The 20,063-nt window shown below is 44.9% G+C and overlaps 1 protein-coding gene across 2 annotated transcripts; it reads left to right on the top strand.

The window, feature by feature from the left end:
- The first annotated feature begins 692 nt into the window (after window positions 1-692).
- Window positions 693-19,265, top strand: LOC118511439 (peptidyl-alpha-hydroxyglycine alpha-amidating lyase 2). Of its 2 annotated transcripts, none has more exons than XM_036054538.1 (4): window positions 693-758; window positions 3,617-3,986; window positions 15,255-15,424; window positions 15,494-19,265. In XM_036054538.1, the coding sequence occupies exons 2-4, from the start codon at window positions 3,780-3,782 to the stop codon at window positions 16,290-16,292; spliced, it is 1,176 nt and encodes a 391-aa protein (XP_035910431.1). In that variant the 5' UTR covers window positions 693-758; window positions 3,617-3,779; the 3' UTR covers window positions 16,293-19,265. The 2 variants fall into 2 exon arrangements, with proteins under 2 accessions (XP_035910431.1, XP_035910429.1); XM_036054536.1 differs by lacking the exon at window positions 693-758 and adding an exon at window positions 2,755-3,315.
- The last annotated feature ends 798 nt before the right edge of the window (window positions 19,266-20,063 follow it).

Below are 20,063 nucleotides of genomic sequence, written 5' to 3'. Positions count from 1 at the left end.
AAGAAAATTGTAATAACGCTATGGTTTATATTTTCTCTTTTCTACTCTTATTACATACTCTTCTTAACTTTTAATGTTCCTTCACTTCCTCTAAAACCTTAGGGTCAGGACGAAACTTTCCATCAGGGGGTTTTCCGCTCGTCACCTTAATCCCGCAGCAAAGCATTGCAAATCCCCGGTAGCAACAGCGGTAAGCTTTACAATACAAGCATTTTATTGAAGCTTGTACCAGTGGGGTGGCACCGAGTACGATAAAAATAGGTAAACGTGGGGTAAATCCAACACCAAGCACGCCGTATGCCGTATGGACAGCAGCAACAACAGCGACGACAAAAAATCGTTACATGCCATAGACATACCTTCGGCACCGGAGAGGCCACCAGTGGAAGAAGCGGGATGGAAGGGGTAGAAAAATTGGCCCCCATTTTCCGTTTTCTTCCCAGTTCGTTTTTTCGTCAACGCTGTCAACGGCAGTGACGCACACGTACAGCACAAGACCACCACACACGCAGATAATGTAGTCCTCCCGGTGTGGTGATTGTTTAGTGCGTGTGGCGGGTAGTAGTTGCGTGCGCTTGGTGGGCTGACCTGGAGGAAGAAACGAGAGGGTGGGAAAAAATCGAAATAAAAACACCCCGATACCATCGTCGTTGTCGTCGATGGAGGCGCACGATGGAAAATTCAAATCATTTGCCACACAGTGCACGAAATTGTCGGTTCGGCGGGCAAGTGTTTCCGGCGGTGTGTTTCAGCAACAGGTTAGTTATTGAGAATAGAAATAAGGTACTGGCAAGTGATTGCCTATTGGATTGGAGTGTTCCGTGGAAGCACGGTGGCCTTTTCCATCGATAAGAGGGCTAATGCAGAAGTTTTATCAATTCTATGATAAGTGAAAAAAAGTGTTTTTTAAGAGTGCATTTCCATAAGTTTTCCACACGATCTACATTTAAACGGTGGCGTTAACATATAATAATTGGTCAATGTGGCTTATAAAACCCCTGTCTGCAAGTGCAATCAATTGAAAGGCGTGCCACTAAATCGTGTGTGAAAAGTCGTCGTTTTGCTCGCTGTGATGTTCAGTGTGTGCGGTGCTGATCCGTATGAGTCGATTGGCTGTACATCAAAGCAAGGGGTCAATAAACGGACTCGTACCACGCAGCACACTCGAAACACAAGCCACCAAAACCATATAAGCCGTTAGTTGCAATAAATGAAGCATATAAGCTTTAAGCACACCGGATCATCGAAGGGATCATCGTATTATTACTTTCGCCCTACCCCCCCGTTGGAAGGTTAAAGTGAAATTCAATCCATAACCTCCTCGTTTTCATCCCTCCCAACCTCTTATTCTGCCTGCCCAAAATGAGCCCCATATGGGAGTCGGATCGATTTGTGTGCCACACACACACACATTAACCCGTCTAACGTCACTGTTGCGATAAGCGGATGTGGGGCGAAAGATTACTGGCGTCCAGTACGTGTGCCACGTGTGTGCTGTACCGGGAGCCACCGAAAGGCATCCTGATATTATGTAAATTTGGTTATTTGATCTGTTATTTCGGCTTGACGCCGTACTGTAACAACCCCGAGCGAATGGGGAAAACCCATAATGTATCCTTTTTATGTGGAAATATGTTTGGCGTTACATGTGTTTTTCTTCGCTGGGCTTCATTCGAAGTGCCATTAATTTGTATTTTTATTTCCGACTTTCCCGATTGGTGAGAGTAATCTGGGCAAATTGTTTGGAATTTGGATGATTAATGAGATAGTTGATGCCATTTTCTCATTGTCGTACATTTTTACTTTCTTTGAGAAGGAGCATGAGAGGTAAATTATGTATAATAAAGTTAACTTATGCAATGTTAGAAGATCAGAAAAAATAATTTAATATTCCTAGAATGTAGTAAAACCTTAAATATTTTCAACGATTTAAAAAAACTCAATAAGTCGATTCAGGAAACGTCTAGTTTGGTTAAAAAAAATGTTTTGTATTTCGCAATATTTTTAACTTTTTTAATTCTAACAAAATTATTTGGTGATTTCTAAATGAAAATTCAATTGAGATAGAAAGTTAAGGCAATTAATTTTCAAAAGCAAATTATCGTATAGTTATGTCACGCACTGTATTAGTTGCTTCATTCTCCATAGGAGAAGCAAATAAGCAAACAAAAGGAACGATAATCAAGAATAATCAACAAACTGCTACCGTAAGCGGATTACAACAAATTAAACCCCCTTCAGGAAATATTCTACTTCCGGTGTGGTGGAAAAACAAGCTTTCCATTTATTTGATCCTAAAAGCTCTCGAAGCTTTTGAAGCAAAGACAATCACCATTTTGAAATAAACACGTTCCATATCAACTGTCAAACAGTGCTGTGTAAAAGCGCTTCCAAAGCTCCTTGCCAGAAGCTTGCTCTATCCTCTCTCGCGGAGAGGGAGTTTCAGATTTTCCGAGAGTGTTTTTCAACCACCACACACACGTGTACACACTTTGTTACTACGAGCACGCTTTTTGCTGTTCCAATCAACACACAAACACAGAAGCAGATTTGAACTTGAACACATCGAAAAACGCTTTCTCTCTCTCTCTCTCCATCGCACGCATACACTCCCCACTGCAGCACTCTTTCTCACACAATGGCAAAGTGCTTATCTCTCTGTGGCATATCCGTATACAGAAAATTTCCATAGTGAAATGAGTGTGTGTATAAGTGCCAGTTAGTTGGCGATGGAAAAACACACGCCGACACGCACACACATACACGCAAAACGACAAGCTCGTCTGCTACTTTCTGCGGGAGGCTGTCACTCGGTGCTATCAGTCAAAGCAGTCCCTGGTTTCGTGTTTGCTGCGTCCAAATCCAAACATTGTGAAACACCCGTGTGCGCGTCTCGACCAGCAGAGAGCAGTCCGGTGGTGGAGGTTGTGAAGTAACGATCGGTTCTACCCACGACCCACCAAGCGATACCAGCGGCGGTCAGACATCAACCGTGTCTCGAACGAACCAGTCCGGTCTGGTTTGGTCCGGGTTCGGTGGAACACTCTCCGTCGGAAGATCGCGCCAAAGGTGCGCATCTTTTCCAAATTCTTCAAGAATTTCGGGAACTTGGGGTTTGGGTGTTAGAATTTGTTTGTGTGTGAGTGTTTTCCTGTGTGTAATAGACGGTGTGATACAAAAGCAAGTGTGAACGAGCCAACCACCATCATGGACCAACGCTGCCATGGTTTGGTGCCGGAAATGGACTGATTTCGCTCCGTAATTTCGGTCCATTCCATCCATTTCCGTTTGGTTGGTCGGTTGCGTACAGGTGGCGTAAGTATTTCCCCAAGGAAAATGGTGTTCGCCAAGAGCTCGAAATGTTGTATTGAGGAACACATTACCAGTCATCTGCGTAGTGTTGTAAACAAATGCGAGTCCTGTGAGAGATACCTTTTTCCATGCACTAATCGGAACGAGTGTACAGTGTTGCCAGCATTAAACATATGGTACCAACCGACGGAAAATAGTGTCCATTTTTCGTTTCCCAAGTTCCTCCACCGGATGTGTTCCTTCGCCAGCGCCAACTGTTGTTCTAATTTCGTCTTTTTCTTTCACGCATCACCTATCAACACAGAACATCGACGAATCGACGGACGGACAGCACCGGGCAATATCCTTCATCCGTTTCTACCAACAAAAGCCGAACCAAGACCGAACAGCAACAGCAGCTGGCTTTGCGTGGCTAAACTTAGCGCCTTTCCCCCTTCACTAAACGGGCCGGATTCTTTTCGAGCAGTATGGAGCTGCCGGCGCTGGTGCAGCTGCTGGTACTGCCGGTGTTGCTGCTGGTGGTCGGAGGTGCCAACTGCTATACGGTACCGCGCGATACCGACATCCTGCTGGCGGATGGGTTCTTCAAGCGTATGCGGGACCTGTTTGCCGAGCGAGCGTACGAAGATGCGCTCGGTGCCGGAGTTCCGGCGGAGATGCCAGCGGACGAAGCGGTAAGTAAGCGATTGCTAGTGAAGCGGACCGCCCGAAACGGTCGTTCGATTTCGTTATTATTAAGCGGAAATGGAGCTTTTTCGTTCGAGCGAGTCTTGCCGGTTGGGAGAATTAGAAAAAGTATGGCATCTCCGGTGAAACAAAAGCCACAGCACCGTACGAGTAAAAACAAGGGAACGGAAACGAGCAAACTCAACGACTCTGCAACGAGAGCTCGCATTAAACACAGGGCGGCTTTGATACGGTTTGTTAACGAGCGGGTATTAGTACGCCGTCGAGTGGTACACATCTATATGTGGGACGGTGGTACTTCAATTTCCCGGAGCTGCTTCTGCTGCTTCTGATGCCCGTAGCTTTTATCATTTCATCATCATGATCATCGAGCATGCCATCGTCTTCTAATGACTCATTTCGGCTAGCGAGACCGTTGAATGGATGGACCACCGCTTCTGGTCCTTCAGCGTTTGCCATCGTGCTGCGGGAAATCGGAGCTACCCCGAAAAATGGGTACCGGGTGCAAAGAGCAACGGAGAGCACACTGTGCAGAGCTTCCGTCCGGACCATTATCGATATTGACTTCCTGGTGGTGAATGGTGCTGACGACGACGACGGCGGCGATGATGATGATGTTCGTTTATATGCATGAAGCCCCAACCATTGCCTGGTCCCATTGGCATGACCAATGGCTTTAAACGTTACAGGCTGGCTGGCTGGCCCCATTCCTTTGCTACTATGCGATTAATGTACATTGAAGGGGCTTAGTGGATTTGATGGGCAAAGGCGAAAAAAAAAGTAAAAAGCTTAACAACCCCCATCGTCAGCTCAAGTCCTTCCGATTGACGATCTGGAGAATCCGAATACTACCGGCCCCGGGGTACCGAGGGGAAAGCGGTGGCGGTGCATTAGAAATGATTCGGAAAATCCATTTGCCAACGAGTGTTTGTGGGTCGTCCACAAACAAAACAAGACGATGATGCCTGCTGCCTTGTCATAAAACCCCTTGGCTCCAATCCACACGGTGTAATATCAACAAACCGTTTTATTTAATCCTTTAAGCCGTTGAAAGCTCTCTCTCTTTCCCTCTCTCTCTTTCTCTCTATCTCTCACTCTCGTTCTTCTTTCAAACTGCAGGCATTTTCCTGTAGCAGTTGTTGGTGATAGAGTGATCCTCAATTTCTTTATGCGAATTCGTAAATTGATTATACATTTATAGAAGGTAGAGTGGGCTCCGAACTTCGAGTGAGGCAGAGAACATTAAAGCCTGTCCCAACCGGAGCATCTTACGGAATGTTAAGAAAACATCCCGGCACTTTGGCAGCTTCACAAATTAGAAATTCCAAACCTACTGGTGTTTGATTTTCATCCCTGCTACTGCTACTAATCCTCCCTGTGTTAGCCCGTAGTTCAAAGAGTTAGCTGGAGTTTGTACGAAACTTATGCACCATTAGAATTCCACTCATTTACCCGGACGGTTTGGGGATTTTGCCTGGCCGATCTTGGCATCCATCTTAGGGCCTGCATTATTCAGGTCAATTTCATCCTCGCTCTGCCGGTCGGGGGAAGTCAGAAGGTGGGTACCAAGCGCGTTGGTTGAATGATTTCATGCTCCCGAAGCTCCTATCGCCAGTATCTTGGCATAATTAATGTTGCATTGTAGATGTAGCCCACCGTATCTCGCTTTAGCGCATCTTGATCTACACGACATATACTCCACACACGTGTGGTTTGGGCCTGGGTAAAGCCTTCCTCAGCTTGTTCACATATTCCATCCGGCACACTCTCTCCCTTCCTCCCGGGGGAACAACAAATTAGATTCCGGAGAGCTTTCGGAGGCTACGGAAATTTGTTTATGTTTTGTGATAAACTCCGCAGCCACTCGCACCGGTGGTTGTTGTGGTAAGTGAATTTTTCAAGATACTATTTTCGGTGCAGTGCCACGGTGGTCCGGCGATCCGGAATTCCGCTAATGCCACTAATTGTGTTAGGTGAAGTTATGTGGCAGGGTGACGTACCGTTGCCGTCCAGCTGGTGGTCCGCGAAAGAGCGCGCGAGAGAGAAACGCTGTTCCGAAAGTAGCGTGAACCATAACGGTTTAACTTTGGCGCAACATGATACCGGCATGGCGTTGGTGCTTGTGTCTCATTATGTCCTTTTTGTGTGTGGTTCGTGTAGACCAGCAAGAGGTTATTATCCGAATGACGTAGAAAGGTGTTACGTGGATTTAATGGGCTAGTAAAACCGAAAATTAGTTTGATCTATTGGAAAAAAATATCTCGTATTTGGAAAAGCATGAAGTAAAATCCTTACGCCAAGGAACAATTTCATTCGACAGGGTTTCTCGACTTTTGATTACTCTTTTCCCGGTGTTTTTGGTTTATTATCGAGATTTTTTAAGGTTTCTCATCATCTTTTATTCGTCCAAATTTTTTTATCGCTTACCAATTTGTTTTGTCTATATATTTACATTAACAAATAGCTTGACAGGAGTAAAATTCTGCTTAAGTAATTAAACCAGAATAGAACCAGAGAACCCATCAAAGTTTCCAACTGGAAGAATTTGACTTTCTTCTTCAAATCAAAATGACTAAAAAAATATTAAAATTACCAATATAATTCCAATATAACAACCATCAAAAAAAGAGAAATATAAAAAAGATTATTCGGAAAACTGTTAAAACATCTTGACACTAAATCCAAAATATCTTCTTCTTCCTTGGCACTGTTGTTGTTGTTGTGCCTTAGCACTACAACCTCGTGAGGTATCGGCCTGCCATTGCTGGCTTTCTATGACTTAATTATACCCGTAGCACAGTAGTCAGCCCTACGTACGGGAACTACATAACTTCTTCCTTGGCACTACATCTTCGAAAGTTCTCGGCCTGCCGTTTCTGGCTTTCTGTGACTTTATTTTACCCGCAAATGGATAGTCAATCCTGCGGCCTAGATGGGATTTGAAAATAACAAAAAAAATTCCAAGGAAAAAATCAAGGAAAGCGTAACAAAGCTTCAAAATACCCAGCAAAAGATGCAAATATCAATAGCAAATTGATGTTGATACTCCGATTGCATATATTTAGGTGCCTTCTAAGCAAAATTTAAGATTCCAATCATTCATATTTGCAATCGAATTGTATTGAATTGCTTCGTTTGTATCGCAAAAAAACCCTTCTTATTAAACGCCTAAAAGTATGCAATTTGCCAAAATTATTTATTTTATCTATCGATTGTCATTTTTAAACTTTAGAATGTTAAGCATGCACCTTCAGCCCGATATGCCCTTTGAGATGCCAATCAGCTCCTTTGATGTGCCCTTTTAATGCTTCCAAAAGGCGGACAACACAATTTTCATTGATTCAACACTATCAATATTGTCCTCATAGTGTGAACACTATAAAACTCCTATATAATACTCCTACCCCCGGCAGAAAATAAAAACCGATCCCAACCACGGATCAATACATCAATATGATAGAAGAATCAAACCTAAATTCATAACCTGCCATATCTCGTCACTGCTGTGCAAATGGGCAAAGCTCTTCCCCAAAACCGTTCCCGCTTCTATTATACCGTGAATGATTTGCAATTCCAATATGAATTCATCAGCCCACCCCAGCCCGGCACACGTTTATTGTATGGCACATACAATAGTGGGTAGGAAAAACTTCTGAACCTTGTGGCTTCCCAACATCACTTTGCGCAATTGAAAAATGTTTATTCCTGCGTCATTGCGACCAAGCGTCATGCGACAGGGGCTTCACTCATCGCCGTCACAGCCCACACGGTGGCACACACATACATTAAATCACAAAGTCACCCATCCGAATAATCATCATTAGCAAATTAATCTTAAGCAGCAATATTATGAGAGAGAGATAGGGAAGTGAGCGAGAGGATACTTCACGGATTCCGAGTAGGTGGGAGGCAGCACCCCCCCACTAGCTGCGCTCGAGGCAGTTATGAATGAAGGTTAAATAAATAAATAATAAAATCAGTCCCTGGCAGCAACCTGACAACGTATCTGGATATTCCTCCCGAACTTTGGACACTTTAAACGCGTCAGATATTGGATCGGTGCACGGTGCCAACTATTTTTGTTGGCATTTTTTTTTTTTGCTCGGCGGCACTTTGCCGGCAAAACGGCAAAAGAATCCGATGGGGAAAGAATTTTTGGCAAAGTCGGCAAAAATGCCTTCAAAACTTCAAACTACTCGCTTCCAGGGATAGGATGCTCGCCATCACGGGAACAAACGAGGATTTATTGTTGCTGTGCCGTTTTCAGCCCAATCTCGCCATCCCATCCCAGTAACGTTCTTTGAAACGCAAATCCTTACGATCTTTTGTACGGAGTGGGATGTGTTTTTGTTTCGTTATTCTTCCGTTGTTAAACACCCGTACCGGGGAAAGCCGGTTCTTTGAGTTTTGTTTTTCATTTCAAACGGTTTTTTTTTCTCTCTCTATCTCGCTCTATTCTCGGCGCATTTGTGCTCTATTGTGTGAAAAGTTTCTTTTCATCCAAACGTCAATCGGTGGAATTCAACGGAGCCAAGTGTTCCGAGGTTGACGTCGGGTGAAGACCGCCCGAAAAAGAGTCCGAACAGTGTCGAGCTTACGGCCCGAAGGTGTTGGTCGGAGCATTCAGCCAAGCCACAGTACACGGGAACCGTGCTCGGTCCTAGGTTCACCCCCCAGATTTAGTAGTTGTTTTATGTCCGCTGGTTTTACTAGTTTTTCAGTTGCTGCTTGTTTATTCTATTTCTTGTGAGGCTTTCTTGTTGGTGAATGCTGGTTTTCAGTCTGTTCTTCCTTGAACTGATTCCCTTTTTACTGCACTATTCTTTGCTAAGGGTTTGCGTTTGCTGGTATGGTAAACGAGCCTCAGGTACACTCGATAAACTTGGGGGTTTTGCTTCTTTCTTGAAGATTCCCTTTGCTTTACCTTACAGCCTTCCCGAACCCAAAGCCACAACAGCACAATAAAAATGGCGTCTATATTCATTTGTGTATACTTTAAAAAGGGCTCTTTTCCATTCACTGCTCCACGAACTCTGGCGCCCATACAAGCTGTGCCTGCGATTGGGACGATGCAACTTTTAGCAAGTAACCACACTTAACCGCACACACACACACACGTATACAGGCCGTGTGTCTCCAGCTACGAAGCGAATGGGAAACTTCTTAACCACAAAAGCCTTACCAGCCATTCCGTCTCCAGAGAAGCACAGCCGAAGTGTCCCACCGGGCCGGGATTTCCCCGACCGGGACTGCAGAAGAGACTCCTCGGTGTGACACAAAGTCCTGACCTTAACCAAGCCCACCTAGGGGGGGGGGAGAGAACGACCCTGGATGATGGTTCACCAAGGATGACACTCGAGCAAGCGGGATATCTGCAGTCTGGGGAGCTGCTTTTCCCCGGTGGCCACTACTCCCGCAGCCGAGCGCGCGTCATAAAACCGAGTGAAATCTGACGACATTTGACACCCGTTCCTAGCAGCTTCCCCCCGGATATCCAAATTTTAGAGCATAAATGTGGCGATTTTTTTTTGTCCAACAAGATCCGGAATCTCCGGAAGAACAACTCAAAAAAAAAGGCAAGCCGAAATGAACAAAATTGGGAAAGATGGTGGTGTCGAAGTTTCGTGACCGCGATAAACTTTCCTCATTACCAGCAGTGTGAAAGAGGAGCACACACACACACACACACACACACACAAGTTCGTAAACTCATCAGGATCATCCCGGTGGTGGTGCGTGATCTTGGTGATCCCCGTGTGCGACGGACCAAGGTGCTCAACGCTGACAAGACGACACGTCGTTCTTTTTGAGGTTGGCCATTTGCACCTTTTTCTTTCTTCTTGCTTGAACTGGAGACTCTTTCGGTTGCTTTTTCTTTCGGGGAAAAGGCACTTGGGACACCGGGCTGTCTTATGTCATGGAGATTGATGAAGCTCCGGCTCGGTGTGTACGAGGTTTTTGATTTTGACTGCCGCAAAAGTTGGCTGGCCCGTAACGGTAACCCTTCGCATGATGGATGATTGCAATGTCAACCAGCTCACGCCGGGCGGGTCCGTCCGGGCCGTCATATATTACCTTTTGATGTGATATATGGCCGACAGCAGGCAAACACAGTTATCAATTTATCCACACACAAATAAGTCACTCTGAGGATGGATGTATAGGGAAGATAAGAAGGGGCGAAATCAATTTAAAGGTTGTTTGACTATGATTGCCGAAAGCTTTCTTGCAATCTTGGGAGTTGTTGAAGTTCCATTTGAGGATTGTCCCTCACAGAGTGGGAAGCGATCCTTAGCATTGAATCCTCATTTAGAATTTAATAATCGATTCTTAATAATTAGAGTATAACCAAAAATAATAAAAACTCTAAAAAGACAAAGCATTATCATCAAGCTTTATGAAATAAACCAGACACCAAAGCCGGGCTGCCAAAACCGGGCACTCACTCTCATGATCCCACAATGTGCTCCCGCGGCGAGGTTAAAAGGCTACGGATGAAAACATTGGCACGATTCAAAGATCCCGGTCGGATCCTGGGACGAATGTGCGCGGTACGTGCCTCCCGTCGTCTCCGACCCACCGCACCGGCCACATCCCTCCCACCGTTCCGGCCGGTAAGCTCGGGAGCCGGATCCGGAACCGGAACGTGTCTAAGTGGTTATTACGTTATCTTCACGATGAGGCCATGTGGTGCGGTTGCCCAGTTTTTCACACATTCGGTGCTTTGCGAGCCGTGTGACACGTCCGTGCGTGAAACGGTTGCACATTTTGCGGTGGTGTGGCTCCAGCGCCCCCCCCCCCCCACCCGGTTATGATTAAAGACCATTATCTGCCAGCTGGTTGTTGCTGGTGGTGGTTGTGGTGGTGGTGCGACAACAAATAAAAACTAATTGCAACAGTCGTGCCAAAATGGCACGTTTTTACGCACCGCTGCCACATTTTAGACGACCGGTACAGCCCTTGGGCCGCAACGGAGCATGAAGCAATGGTAGCTGGTAACTACGACTAGAAGTTGCACACAGCAATGTATTGCATTAGTATTTTCGTACTTTCCGAAATGCGCCTATTAAGCATTCAAATGTCAGCGCCCGGATAGCATGTTGCGGTCTGCAGAAGGCCGGTAAAACTACGGTTACGGTTCAGGGCCGTCGCCTGTCAATCAATTATGCTGACCTTTTTCGAGCGGAGCCACGTGCAAGACGTGTTATCCTGCGAGCGGATCGTACCATAATGTGAACTGCCGATTGTTTTAGAAAAGTTTGGTGGTATCATTATTTTAATTATGTGACTAAAACTGTACGATGTTTTTTGCATAATGTTTCAATAATTTGATTGAACTTTTACTAATAACTTTTTCAAAGGAAGTTTGCCCAATTTTTGATGACGTAAATCTTTAGCGAACTTAGTTTTACAGTGCGATGTTGCTCATAGGAAAGATGTTGGCCTGATGTTTGTATGTTAACAGCGTAGAACATTTTTCCCGTAAGTATTCCCGTAACCGCCTTAAGTAGAATAAGGAAAATCAAGAGAAGGGACTTAAGGAAATTGCTTGCTCCTTGTATAATATCGTAGTCAAATTACCCAGAATACAGCATGAGTTCATTACGTCGGTTTACGATAGCTTCGCAGAATTGTATCCTGGAGCTACCAGCTTTACTTGGGCGAAAAAGGAACAAGTGCCGTGAAGGTGATATTTAATGTTATCATATCTTCGTATGACATGATCATATCTTTTATATTATATATGACACATAGATTGGTTATTTCTTGAATTTTTAATGACTTGAAGGACTTCTTTTTCCACAGCTAAACACATCTCTTCTGGCGATATGGGTTAAATTGTTATCCATTTTAGATACATGAACAGCAACCCATCGCTCTTCTGGTCTTTTCTTCTTTGATAGGTGACAGGATCGAGTCGATCATGATCATGCTTTTGTCTCTAACTGGCCTTCCTGTCAATCAGATATTTTATTCTATATTGACAATACAGCTTTGTGAGATCCTTATGTCCCTTACTGGCTTCATTGGCTTGTTTTATCCAGGACACAGGACAGTTCGGATGATGGTTATTGTCTATGTCTTCTAAATAGCTATCAAGAATAGTTCAAATTATTTTGCCCCAAAAACTAGTGTAAATGTACCAATATTTGTGCTTTTAAGTATTGTAAATACTGTATGACAAGTAACAGTTTCCTATCAATATATTAGAACAATTGACCTTCTTCTTTCTTGGTACTACAACCTCGAGAGACCTGCCATTTCTGGCTTTCTGTGACTTGATTTTACCCTAAAAAAAGTGGTCAGCCTTACGTACGGGGAGGCGGTCTGGATGGGATTTGAACCCCGGTCCTGCCGTGTGAAGATTGAGGTTCAACCGCACTAGTTCAGCATTGAGAACTGATTGAAAAAATGCTGTAAATTTAAAGAAATTTAATTACCTTTAAGCCTTAAAATATTACAGCAATAATTCACGCCACTATAAAGCCAACAAATTAATACAATTGTAACGCGTGTCCTTCCGACACCACCAGCGGCAGCACCTTCGCTATCACAAAAGCACCGCTCGCCGAGGCACTTAGTTTATCGCCAACAATAACAAACTTCACAACACATTGCCGATGATTAATAGCTTCATAATGCTGGCCGAAAAATTGGACCCGGCCAAAGAACTTTAGGAGGCAAAAGATGTGGCTTGGTTAATAAACAAAAACGCGCTTGCCACCAGGGTGACCCCGGGTGCAATGTCCCCCGGAAACGCATAAATTGTCCATCGCCGTCGCGGTGGTTGTCGGCCGGGCCCGTGTACGCCCATCCGCAGAAGAGATTAAACTTCCATGATTCATTTCTGTGTGTCTGGTGTATGCTTTTAGCTGGCCCGGTAAAAATCCATATTTTTCTTCCCATATGTGTGTAATGGATGTGCAAAAGAGTCGGGTGAGAAAAAGTGAGATTCTAAGCCCACCTTTACACTGGCCCACAGTTTTGACATTCGCGAACGGTATGAAGAATGCTTTCAAGTGCCCCGGCTAACGGGGCCGAAAGTTGTTTCATTGCCCGAGACAACCTCTCGGGGGCATCGTTTGGATGATCTGTTTCCTTTTCTGGCCACCACCAACAACCGAATGGAGTCATTCAATCGGATATGAATGTGGTACGTAAAAGAGGGCCACAAAACATAAATGTGTGTGCTGTACAGACCAGGCGGATTATGATTTCCTCGCACGGGGCCACGACCAAAAAGAAGAAGTAGAAGCTTTCGAGTTAATGGCTCCACCGTGTAATCTTGCTTCAAGTAATGTTGCCGGCGTAGTACGCTTTTGTGTTGCCTGGTGGTCCGCCGATCCCATCACTCGTCCTTTCCAACCGACCCGAGTGAAAAGGACGAATTGGAAATTGTATTTCCATCGGAAGGAAGACAATCGGTGTGTGTGCGTGTGTGCTTTATGAAGTGTACTCCATCTCTTGGAGGAGGTTTGGTTTGTTTGAGACGATCCCCATATGTGTGTGCTTTTGTTGTGGAATATGAAGAGCAATCTTTGGTGGGCATTCATCATGTAAATCGTGCCATACTTCCCGGTGTCCCCCGAATCCGTACCAACAGGGCACGAGGGGTCAAAGAATGGGGATGCGGGTGCGTTTGAATTAATCATGAGTTTTGGAGGTCCTCATTTTGCCTACCTTCCTGATGGCGGCCGCCATACCAGGAGGACTTTGCCCGATAAGTTCACGGAGCTTCAACGAACGAAAGCGCGAGATCGACCTTTCGCAGCACAACATGTACCAACAGCCATATGGATGGGTAGCACCGGCTGGGTAGCACGGCCCCTACACGTCCCTTGACACTTCACCCGCCTCCAGAGAGTGGGAAGAAACAGTGCTCAAGAACATTATCGCGAAACACCGGGTGTGTGTAGAACCACCGCGTTCGCATTCGCGGAACCATTCACCGTTCGGATCGATACGATGCGTTATCAGCAAACTTATGACACACGCACCACGGTCGAGATAAATCAATAATCACCCGCAAAAAAGGGATCAAAACCTCAGCACGCATCCCCCGTTCCATCACAACACGTGTGCGACGACGACATATGAGCCACCCGAGAGACCGGCTTTCATCAGCGTTAACAGGGTTGTTCATTAGCGGTGGAAAACAACAGAAAAGGCTGACTGAAGCCGACGGGACGGGTTGTGTGGAAACAACAGGTGTCTTGAATTGAATTTTCCTCACATTTGCTCATTTTCCGTTTCAAGTTGCACTTACTGGCTGGGTGTGATTTTATGACGCATGCAAATGATCCGCTTCGTGCGATCGTTTTGTTCAACCGATTCCGAACCAGATGGCGTTTAGAGAGTAAGCTAGAAGGAAGCGAGGGAATTTTTCCACAAAATTGTATAGAAAATTCACGCAATGGTACTTACAACAGCAAACCCTGTGTTATAAATTGAGTGATAGGCAAAGAATGATTGTTTTTGGCAATACTTTTGAAATGATCCCAGCTGCAAATGAAATCTTAAATTAAAAAGAGCTTCCCTTGAAAACGCCTGGAAGGTATGCAAAACTTTGCTTTGAAGTCATCATGCAGTAGGCTAAAAGGCGAATGAGGTCTCTGAGTCTCTATAAATAAACTAATTGTATATTTCCCAATTCTTCAATTTCTTTGGCTTTGACAGCCTCAACAGGTCTTAGCCTACTATTTCCTCCTGGAAAACTACTGAAAACAGTCCAGCAGTTAAAAACAGACCCCACATTTACACGATTTTATTCAGAGATCCGAATGACTTAGAGGCCCATTTCTAGAGTTTTCAAGTAAAATTGTGGGTATTGGGACGAGACCTATGCACACGAGGCTCACCAAAACTCGCTCTTTTTTACTGTGCATCTTAGGGTTATACCACACACCAAGCGATGACTTTCCTGGTACATGAAGTAAATATGTTCATCAACGAAATTTAAGCTTGGCACTTTGGGGCTTAGGATTCCAAGGTGCTCTGGAGTATATTTGGATAGAATATGGGCCAATGAATTTTATTATGTGCTACTGTATGAGTTAACATTAAAATTTATTGCTTTTCTATTACCTAGTACCTAGTAGTATAGTCAAGTCTATTTATATTAAAAGGGAGGGCTCTTATGCTTCAACCGTTTCTTCATTAAATTTTACCTTGTGATTCTTGTTGGTGATTTTAACCTTATTTAATCGATTCGTTGAACTTCATTTGATTGTTTCTTCTGCCTTTGTCTTTCACAGCCTCCAGTGGCACCGGTCGACACCTCCCATCTGGACAGTCCACCGAAGCCGAAGCTGGTAGAGGATTGGCCCAAGGTGAAGCACTCCTTCGGTCAGGTGACAGCCGTCACCATCGATCTGCAAGGCAATCCGGTCATCTTCCACCGTGGCGGTCGCACATGGACGATGGAGTACGTATCGTTAAACCACCGGTATATCCTTCTCCACAACCACAACTAACACTCTGATCACACGTTTAGGAGCTTCAATGATAGCCACCACTATCAACACATCGCCGAAGGACCAATCCCGGAAAACACGATCGCCACCCTTGCGGCCTCGGACGGTGTCGTGCTCGAGGAGCGCGGTGCCGGCATTTTCTACATGCCCCACGGACTAACGATCGATCGTAACGGTAACATGTGGCTGACGGACGTTGCATTACACCAGGTGTTCAAGTTCATGCCCGGCCGGGACTATCCCGCCATTACGCTTGGCCACCGGTTTGAACCCGGCTCGTCCAAAAGCCATCTCTGCAAACCGACTGCGGTCGCCATCGCCAGTACGGGTGAGATTTTCGTTGCCGATGGGTACTGCAACAGTCGGCTGCTAAAGTTCAATGCAGCCGGCCGGTTGATCCGTACCATCCCCCAACCGCCCGAGTTCCTGTCGCTGCAGACACCGCACGGACTGACGCTGCTCGAACATCTGGACATGGTGTGTGTGGCCGATCGGGAAAATATGCGTGTCGTATGTCCGCGGGCCGGACTCCAGACATCGTACGGTGAGGGAACGCAGGCCGCCACCATCCAGGAACCGGATTTGGGCCGTGTTTTCGCTGTAGCCGCGTACGGTGATTTGGTGTACGCCGTCAATGGACCCACCTCGCCCATGATTCCGGTGCGCGGTTTTACGATCGATCCACGATCGGAAACGATCATCGACCACTGGGGCAAGTTTGAGAACCCGCACTCGATCACCTTCTGCCCGAACGGATCGGCCATGTACGTGACCGAGATTGGGCCGAACCGTGTGTGGAAGTTTACCCTCACGATGTAAGCAGGAACAACTTCTTCTCACGCACGATCCTTACCACCACCCGTTCGGGGTGCGTTCCTTTCGCCGGTGCGGGACGCCTCCAACGGAAGGGCAGCGAACAACATCAGCTGCTCCACATCGGTGACCACGATTTAGCCCTCGAACTGTGCGGACATGAGACCGCATGCCAACAACACCACCGCTCCGAAACACACGCACACGTACCGAAACCGTTCGGTGGCGGGATGCCAACACGAAAGGAACACACACCCACACGGACACAGGGAACGGATCGGATGCTTCGAACGGCGGAATGTGAGTGAGTGAGTGAGGAAGTTCGGTGAGGATAGACAGCCTGAGCTAACCAACCAAACCAGCAAACCCTCCAGAACCGTACCCAACGCTTCACCTATTCCAGCCGGGAAGCGTTGGTAGGGTTGTGGAACGATGCCTTTGCTTGGGACTTGGGATCCTCGCGTACCGGACGAACAGTTTCGAAGAAGTTTTTTTTTTTGTTGTTTCCGTTAAAACCAAGTGATACACCCGTAAGAGCCGTAATGTAAGAACATCCAGAAAGAGTTTTTAATTTATCCACAAACACCGGCCAAGGCAAACTCACTGCAGAGATCAACTCGATGGTGACAAATGAAAGGAAGATAGAATTGATCTAACTATTGCAGATGCATATTATACATAAATACATATATTCATATACATAGAAAGCACACCAGCTCACCTATGGTGCCCCGGACCCGGATGTCCGGTCGGGACTTTGCAGATCAAATTTAATGTAGACAGGCCAAGGGCCCACCCTACACAGCCAGTGGCAAGGAAAGGTACTTAACCGAGTAGTGATTTATATACATTAGCCTCACACCAGCAAGCAACCCGCGCAGTTACGCATGCAATTATATATATATTTATACATAAAGAAGGTAGCAAGTACTTGAAATGCAGATGGTGGTGGAGCAGCAGAAAACCAAGGAGGAAAAAGCTGCTGAATTGATTGGTAAACAGAACAAATACACTATACCGATTCTTTCCCAGTTGACAAATCTTGACAGTCTAGTTTAAATTTACCGAGCGCAACATGCTGTTCACTATATACAAAAAAAGCAACTAATCCGTAGACCAAAATCAGTACACTCATTTTATGGCAGTCGCGTGTAGAGTGAGCGTAAAGGCAAAACAGTTATTATAATACAAAAATATTATATATATTCCGTTAGTAAAAGGTATGCAAAAGGCGCACGTTAAACACAAAACAGCAGCAGCAGTAGTTGACGCTTAACGGGTTGAACAAAACTAGAGGCAAAAACCAAACTTACATTTTACTCTGTGCTCCCGCGTAAGGAGTTTAGCAACACGGAACCAAGGAGGACAGTGGGTCGCAACTTTGCGCAAAACTTCTACACCAATTACCATCTAACAGTATGTCGGCTAGCGAGGCAGATGCATTCAACTGGCGAAAGAGAGGTGCAATATGTTTCTTAGCCAAACAACAACAAACCCGTACGTAGTAGTGTTTAACAAACCGCCGATGGCAAACACATTTTGTAGTGAACCAGCATACAAAACCAGACAAATACGCGAGCCATGATGATTCGCACTAGTGGCGCATTGGCAATACTCTAACCCCACACTGATTGCACGCAAATGGCGCAAATCTTTCTTAAAGTAAACAAACACACACACACTAACATATTTTTATACGATGATAGTGGTAATATATATATATAAAAAGAAATTCATAAGTAGACTATTGATACCGTTTGAAGAATTTTGCAAAGAAAAACCAAGGCAAAAGTATCAAATACACACACACTCAGACACAGACTTGCATCCGGTGGCACGAACATCGGTGCCGGAGAGGGTTGGAAAATTATATTAACTAGATCAGAAAAAAAAAATCCAAAAAGTATCAAAAGCGGTGAGTCATCACGTTTAAGTACAGGACTGCTTTCGAGCAGATCCCTACAGCATAATGCTTCCTATCTTTATAGATTCCCTTCGAGGGTCTCCTCGGATGTTTAGAAGAGGGTTTAATTTAAACACACAATCAAACAATTCAAACTTTTAGCAAATACCGAGTTTCACTCCCGTGAGCACAGTAAGGGAGCGAGTAAGAGTAGGTATTACCACAGTATATGCTGGGACACACATATAAAGTTATGGTTTCTGTACCGTTTCACTGAGAACCGCTGGGAACCGAGTTTACCGGATAATAATCAGAGCATTTAAAGCCAGTAACCAGTTTGAATTTATACAACATATATATATAACTAGAGTTCGCGGAACATGTATGCCCAAACTACCACCCAATATAATTGCATGTTATGAGAGACATTATTATGATATATACATACGTATTATACATACGAGGTGAAAAAGGATACATTATATTACACTGCAAGCAACCAACAGCAACAGCAAACAAAAAAAACATACTATTCGTACAATAAACTTATAAATCATATATACAGCAGAGAGACACGCATTGTACACACACACACACACACACACACACACACACACACAAAAAAACAGATATATAAAAGTTAGTATGACACACACGCACACCAAACCAACACGCTACTGGTAGGAAACTTTTATAGCAAACTCAACACCAGCATCTCCAACACAATACAACGTACACGGCTGGATCAGCGTAAGAGCAAAGTGCAACTAATATTACTGATGCGACTACTACCATCTCTTTCTCTGTCTCTCTGGTTGAGAACGGTCATTTCTGTTTTCCACTCTGGCGAAGCTGATGAAGCTGTAATGGGAATGCTTTATTACACCGTCTTACACACCGCAGCTATTATTTTGGTAGATTGTTGATGAAAGATTGCATTGAAACACACACAACAAATCGTAGAGATCTTACACACACCCACAAACCTTCACACTCGATCCGCATTATTACATACACCAAAAAAAATGCAAAACATGTTGAATAAAAAAAATATTATCATTTGTTTTTCAGCCTTTTTTCAAGCGTTGTTTTCTTCTTTTCGATGGTGGACTTGTGTGTACTTGGGTTTATTCCTAATACCCGATTACTAAACTTTGTACGTATCCTGGGACGGTCCGATGGTAGAAGAGATCGGCGCCAGCCTGCACACGGTAGGACCGGGTTTCAAATCCCATTCAGAGACGTTACTTACTTACTTAATAAGCGCGCTACAACCGTTTCGCGGTCTTGGCCTGCGCCATCGTCTGAACCTCCATCTGGGGTCTGGGAAATCTCCACCTTAGTTTGGAAGGTCTTTAAAAGGACTCTGAGGGCTAGGTCGTCCGGTGTCATTCCCATGACGAGACCAACCCACTGGGAACACTTAAGTTGATGTCTCAGTACAATAGTAAGTACTGCTCCTTGAGCTCGTCATTGTAGCAGTCCTCCATTGTTCTTCCACATATAAGAGAACCTGAAACCAATTATGATGGGAAAGGTTTTCCCATAAAATTTGTTCCCCGAAAAACCTGTGGTGAAAAACCTTCAAGTCCTCAGCAAGTAAAAAGTACCTAAGTAAGTGCAAAGAGTCCGGGGAGAATTCCACTAACAGCATCAGCTGACATGTAACGATGGGTGTCTGATAAGAAACAATACACTTAACGCAGCCATCTTATCCACGATTTGCTGCATGATGATGACCAGGTGACTTCCGCGAATTTCGGAATCCTCTTTGATAGATTCCATGTTTTATTAAAAGGATGTAAATTGTTGGGTAGAGATGTATGCCAGTGTTTACCGGCCCAGTATTCGAATGTATCATATTGTAATTTTAA

Source organism: Anopheles stephensi, chromosome 3, assembly GCF_013141755.1.
Source record: "Anopheles stephensi strain Indian chromosome 3, UCI_ANSTEP_V1.0, whole genome shotgun sequence".
In the NCBI taxonomy this organism is placed as follows: Eukaryota; Metazoa; Arthropoda; class Insecta; order Diptera; family Culicidae; genus Anopheles; species Anopheles stephensi.
Note: the sequence above shows the minus strand (reverse complement) of the source record. Positions and strands in the feature narration are given on the sequence as shown.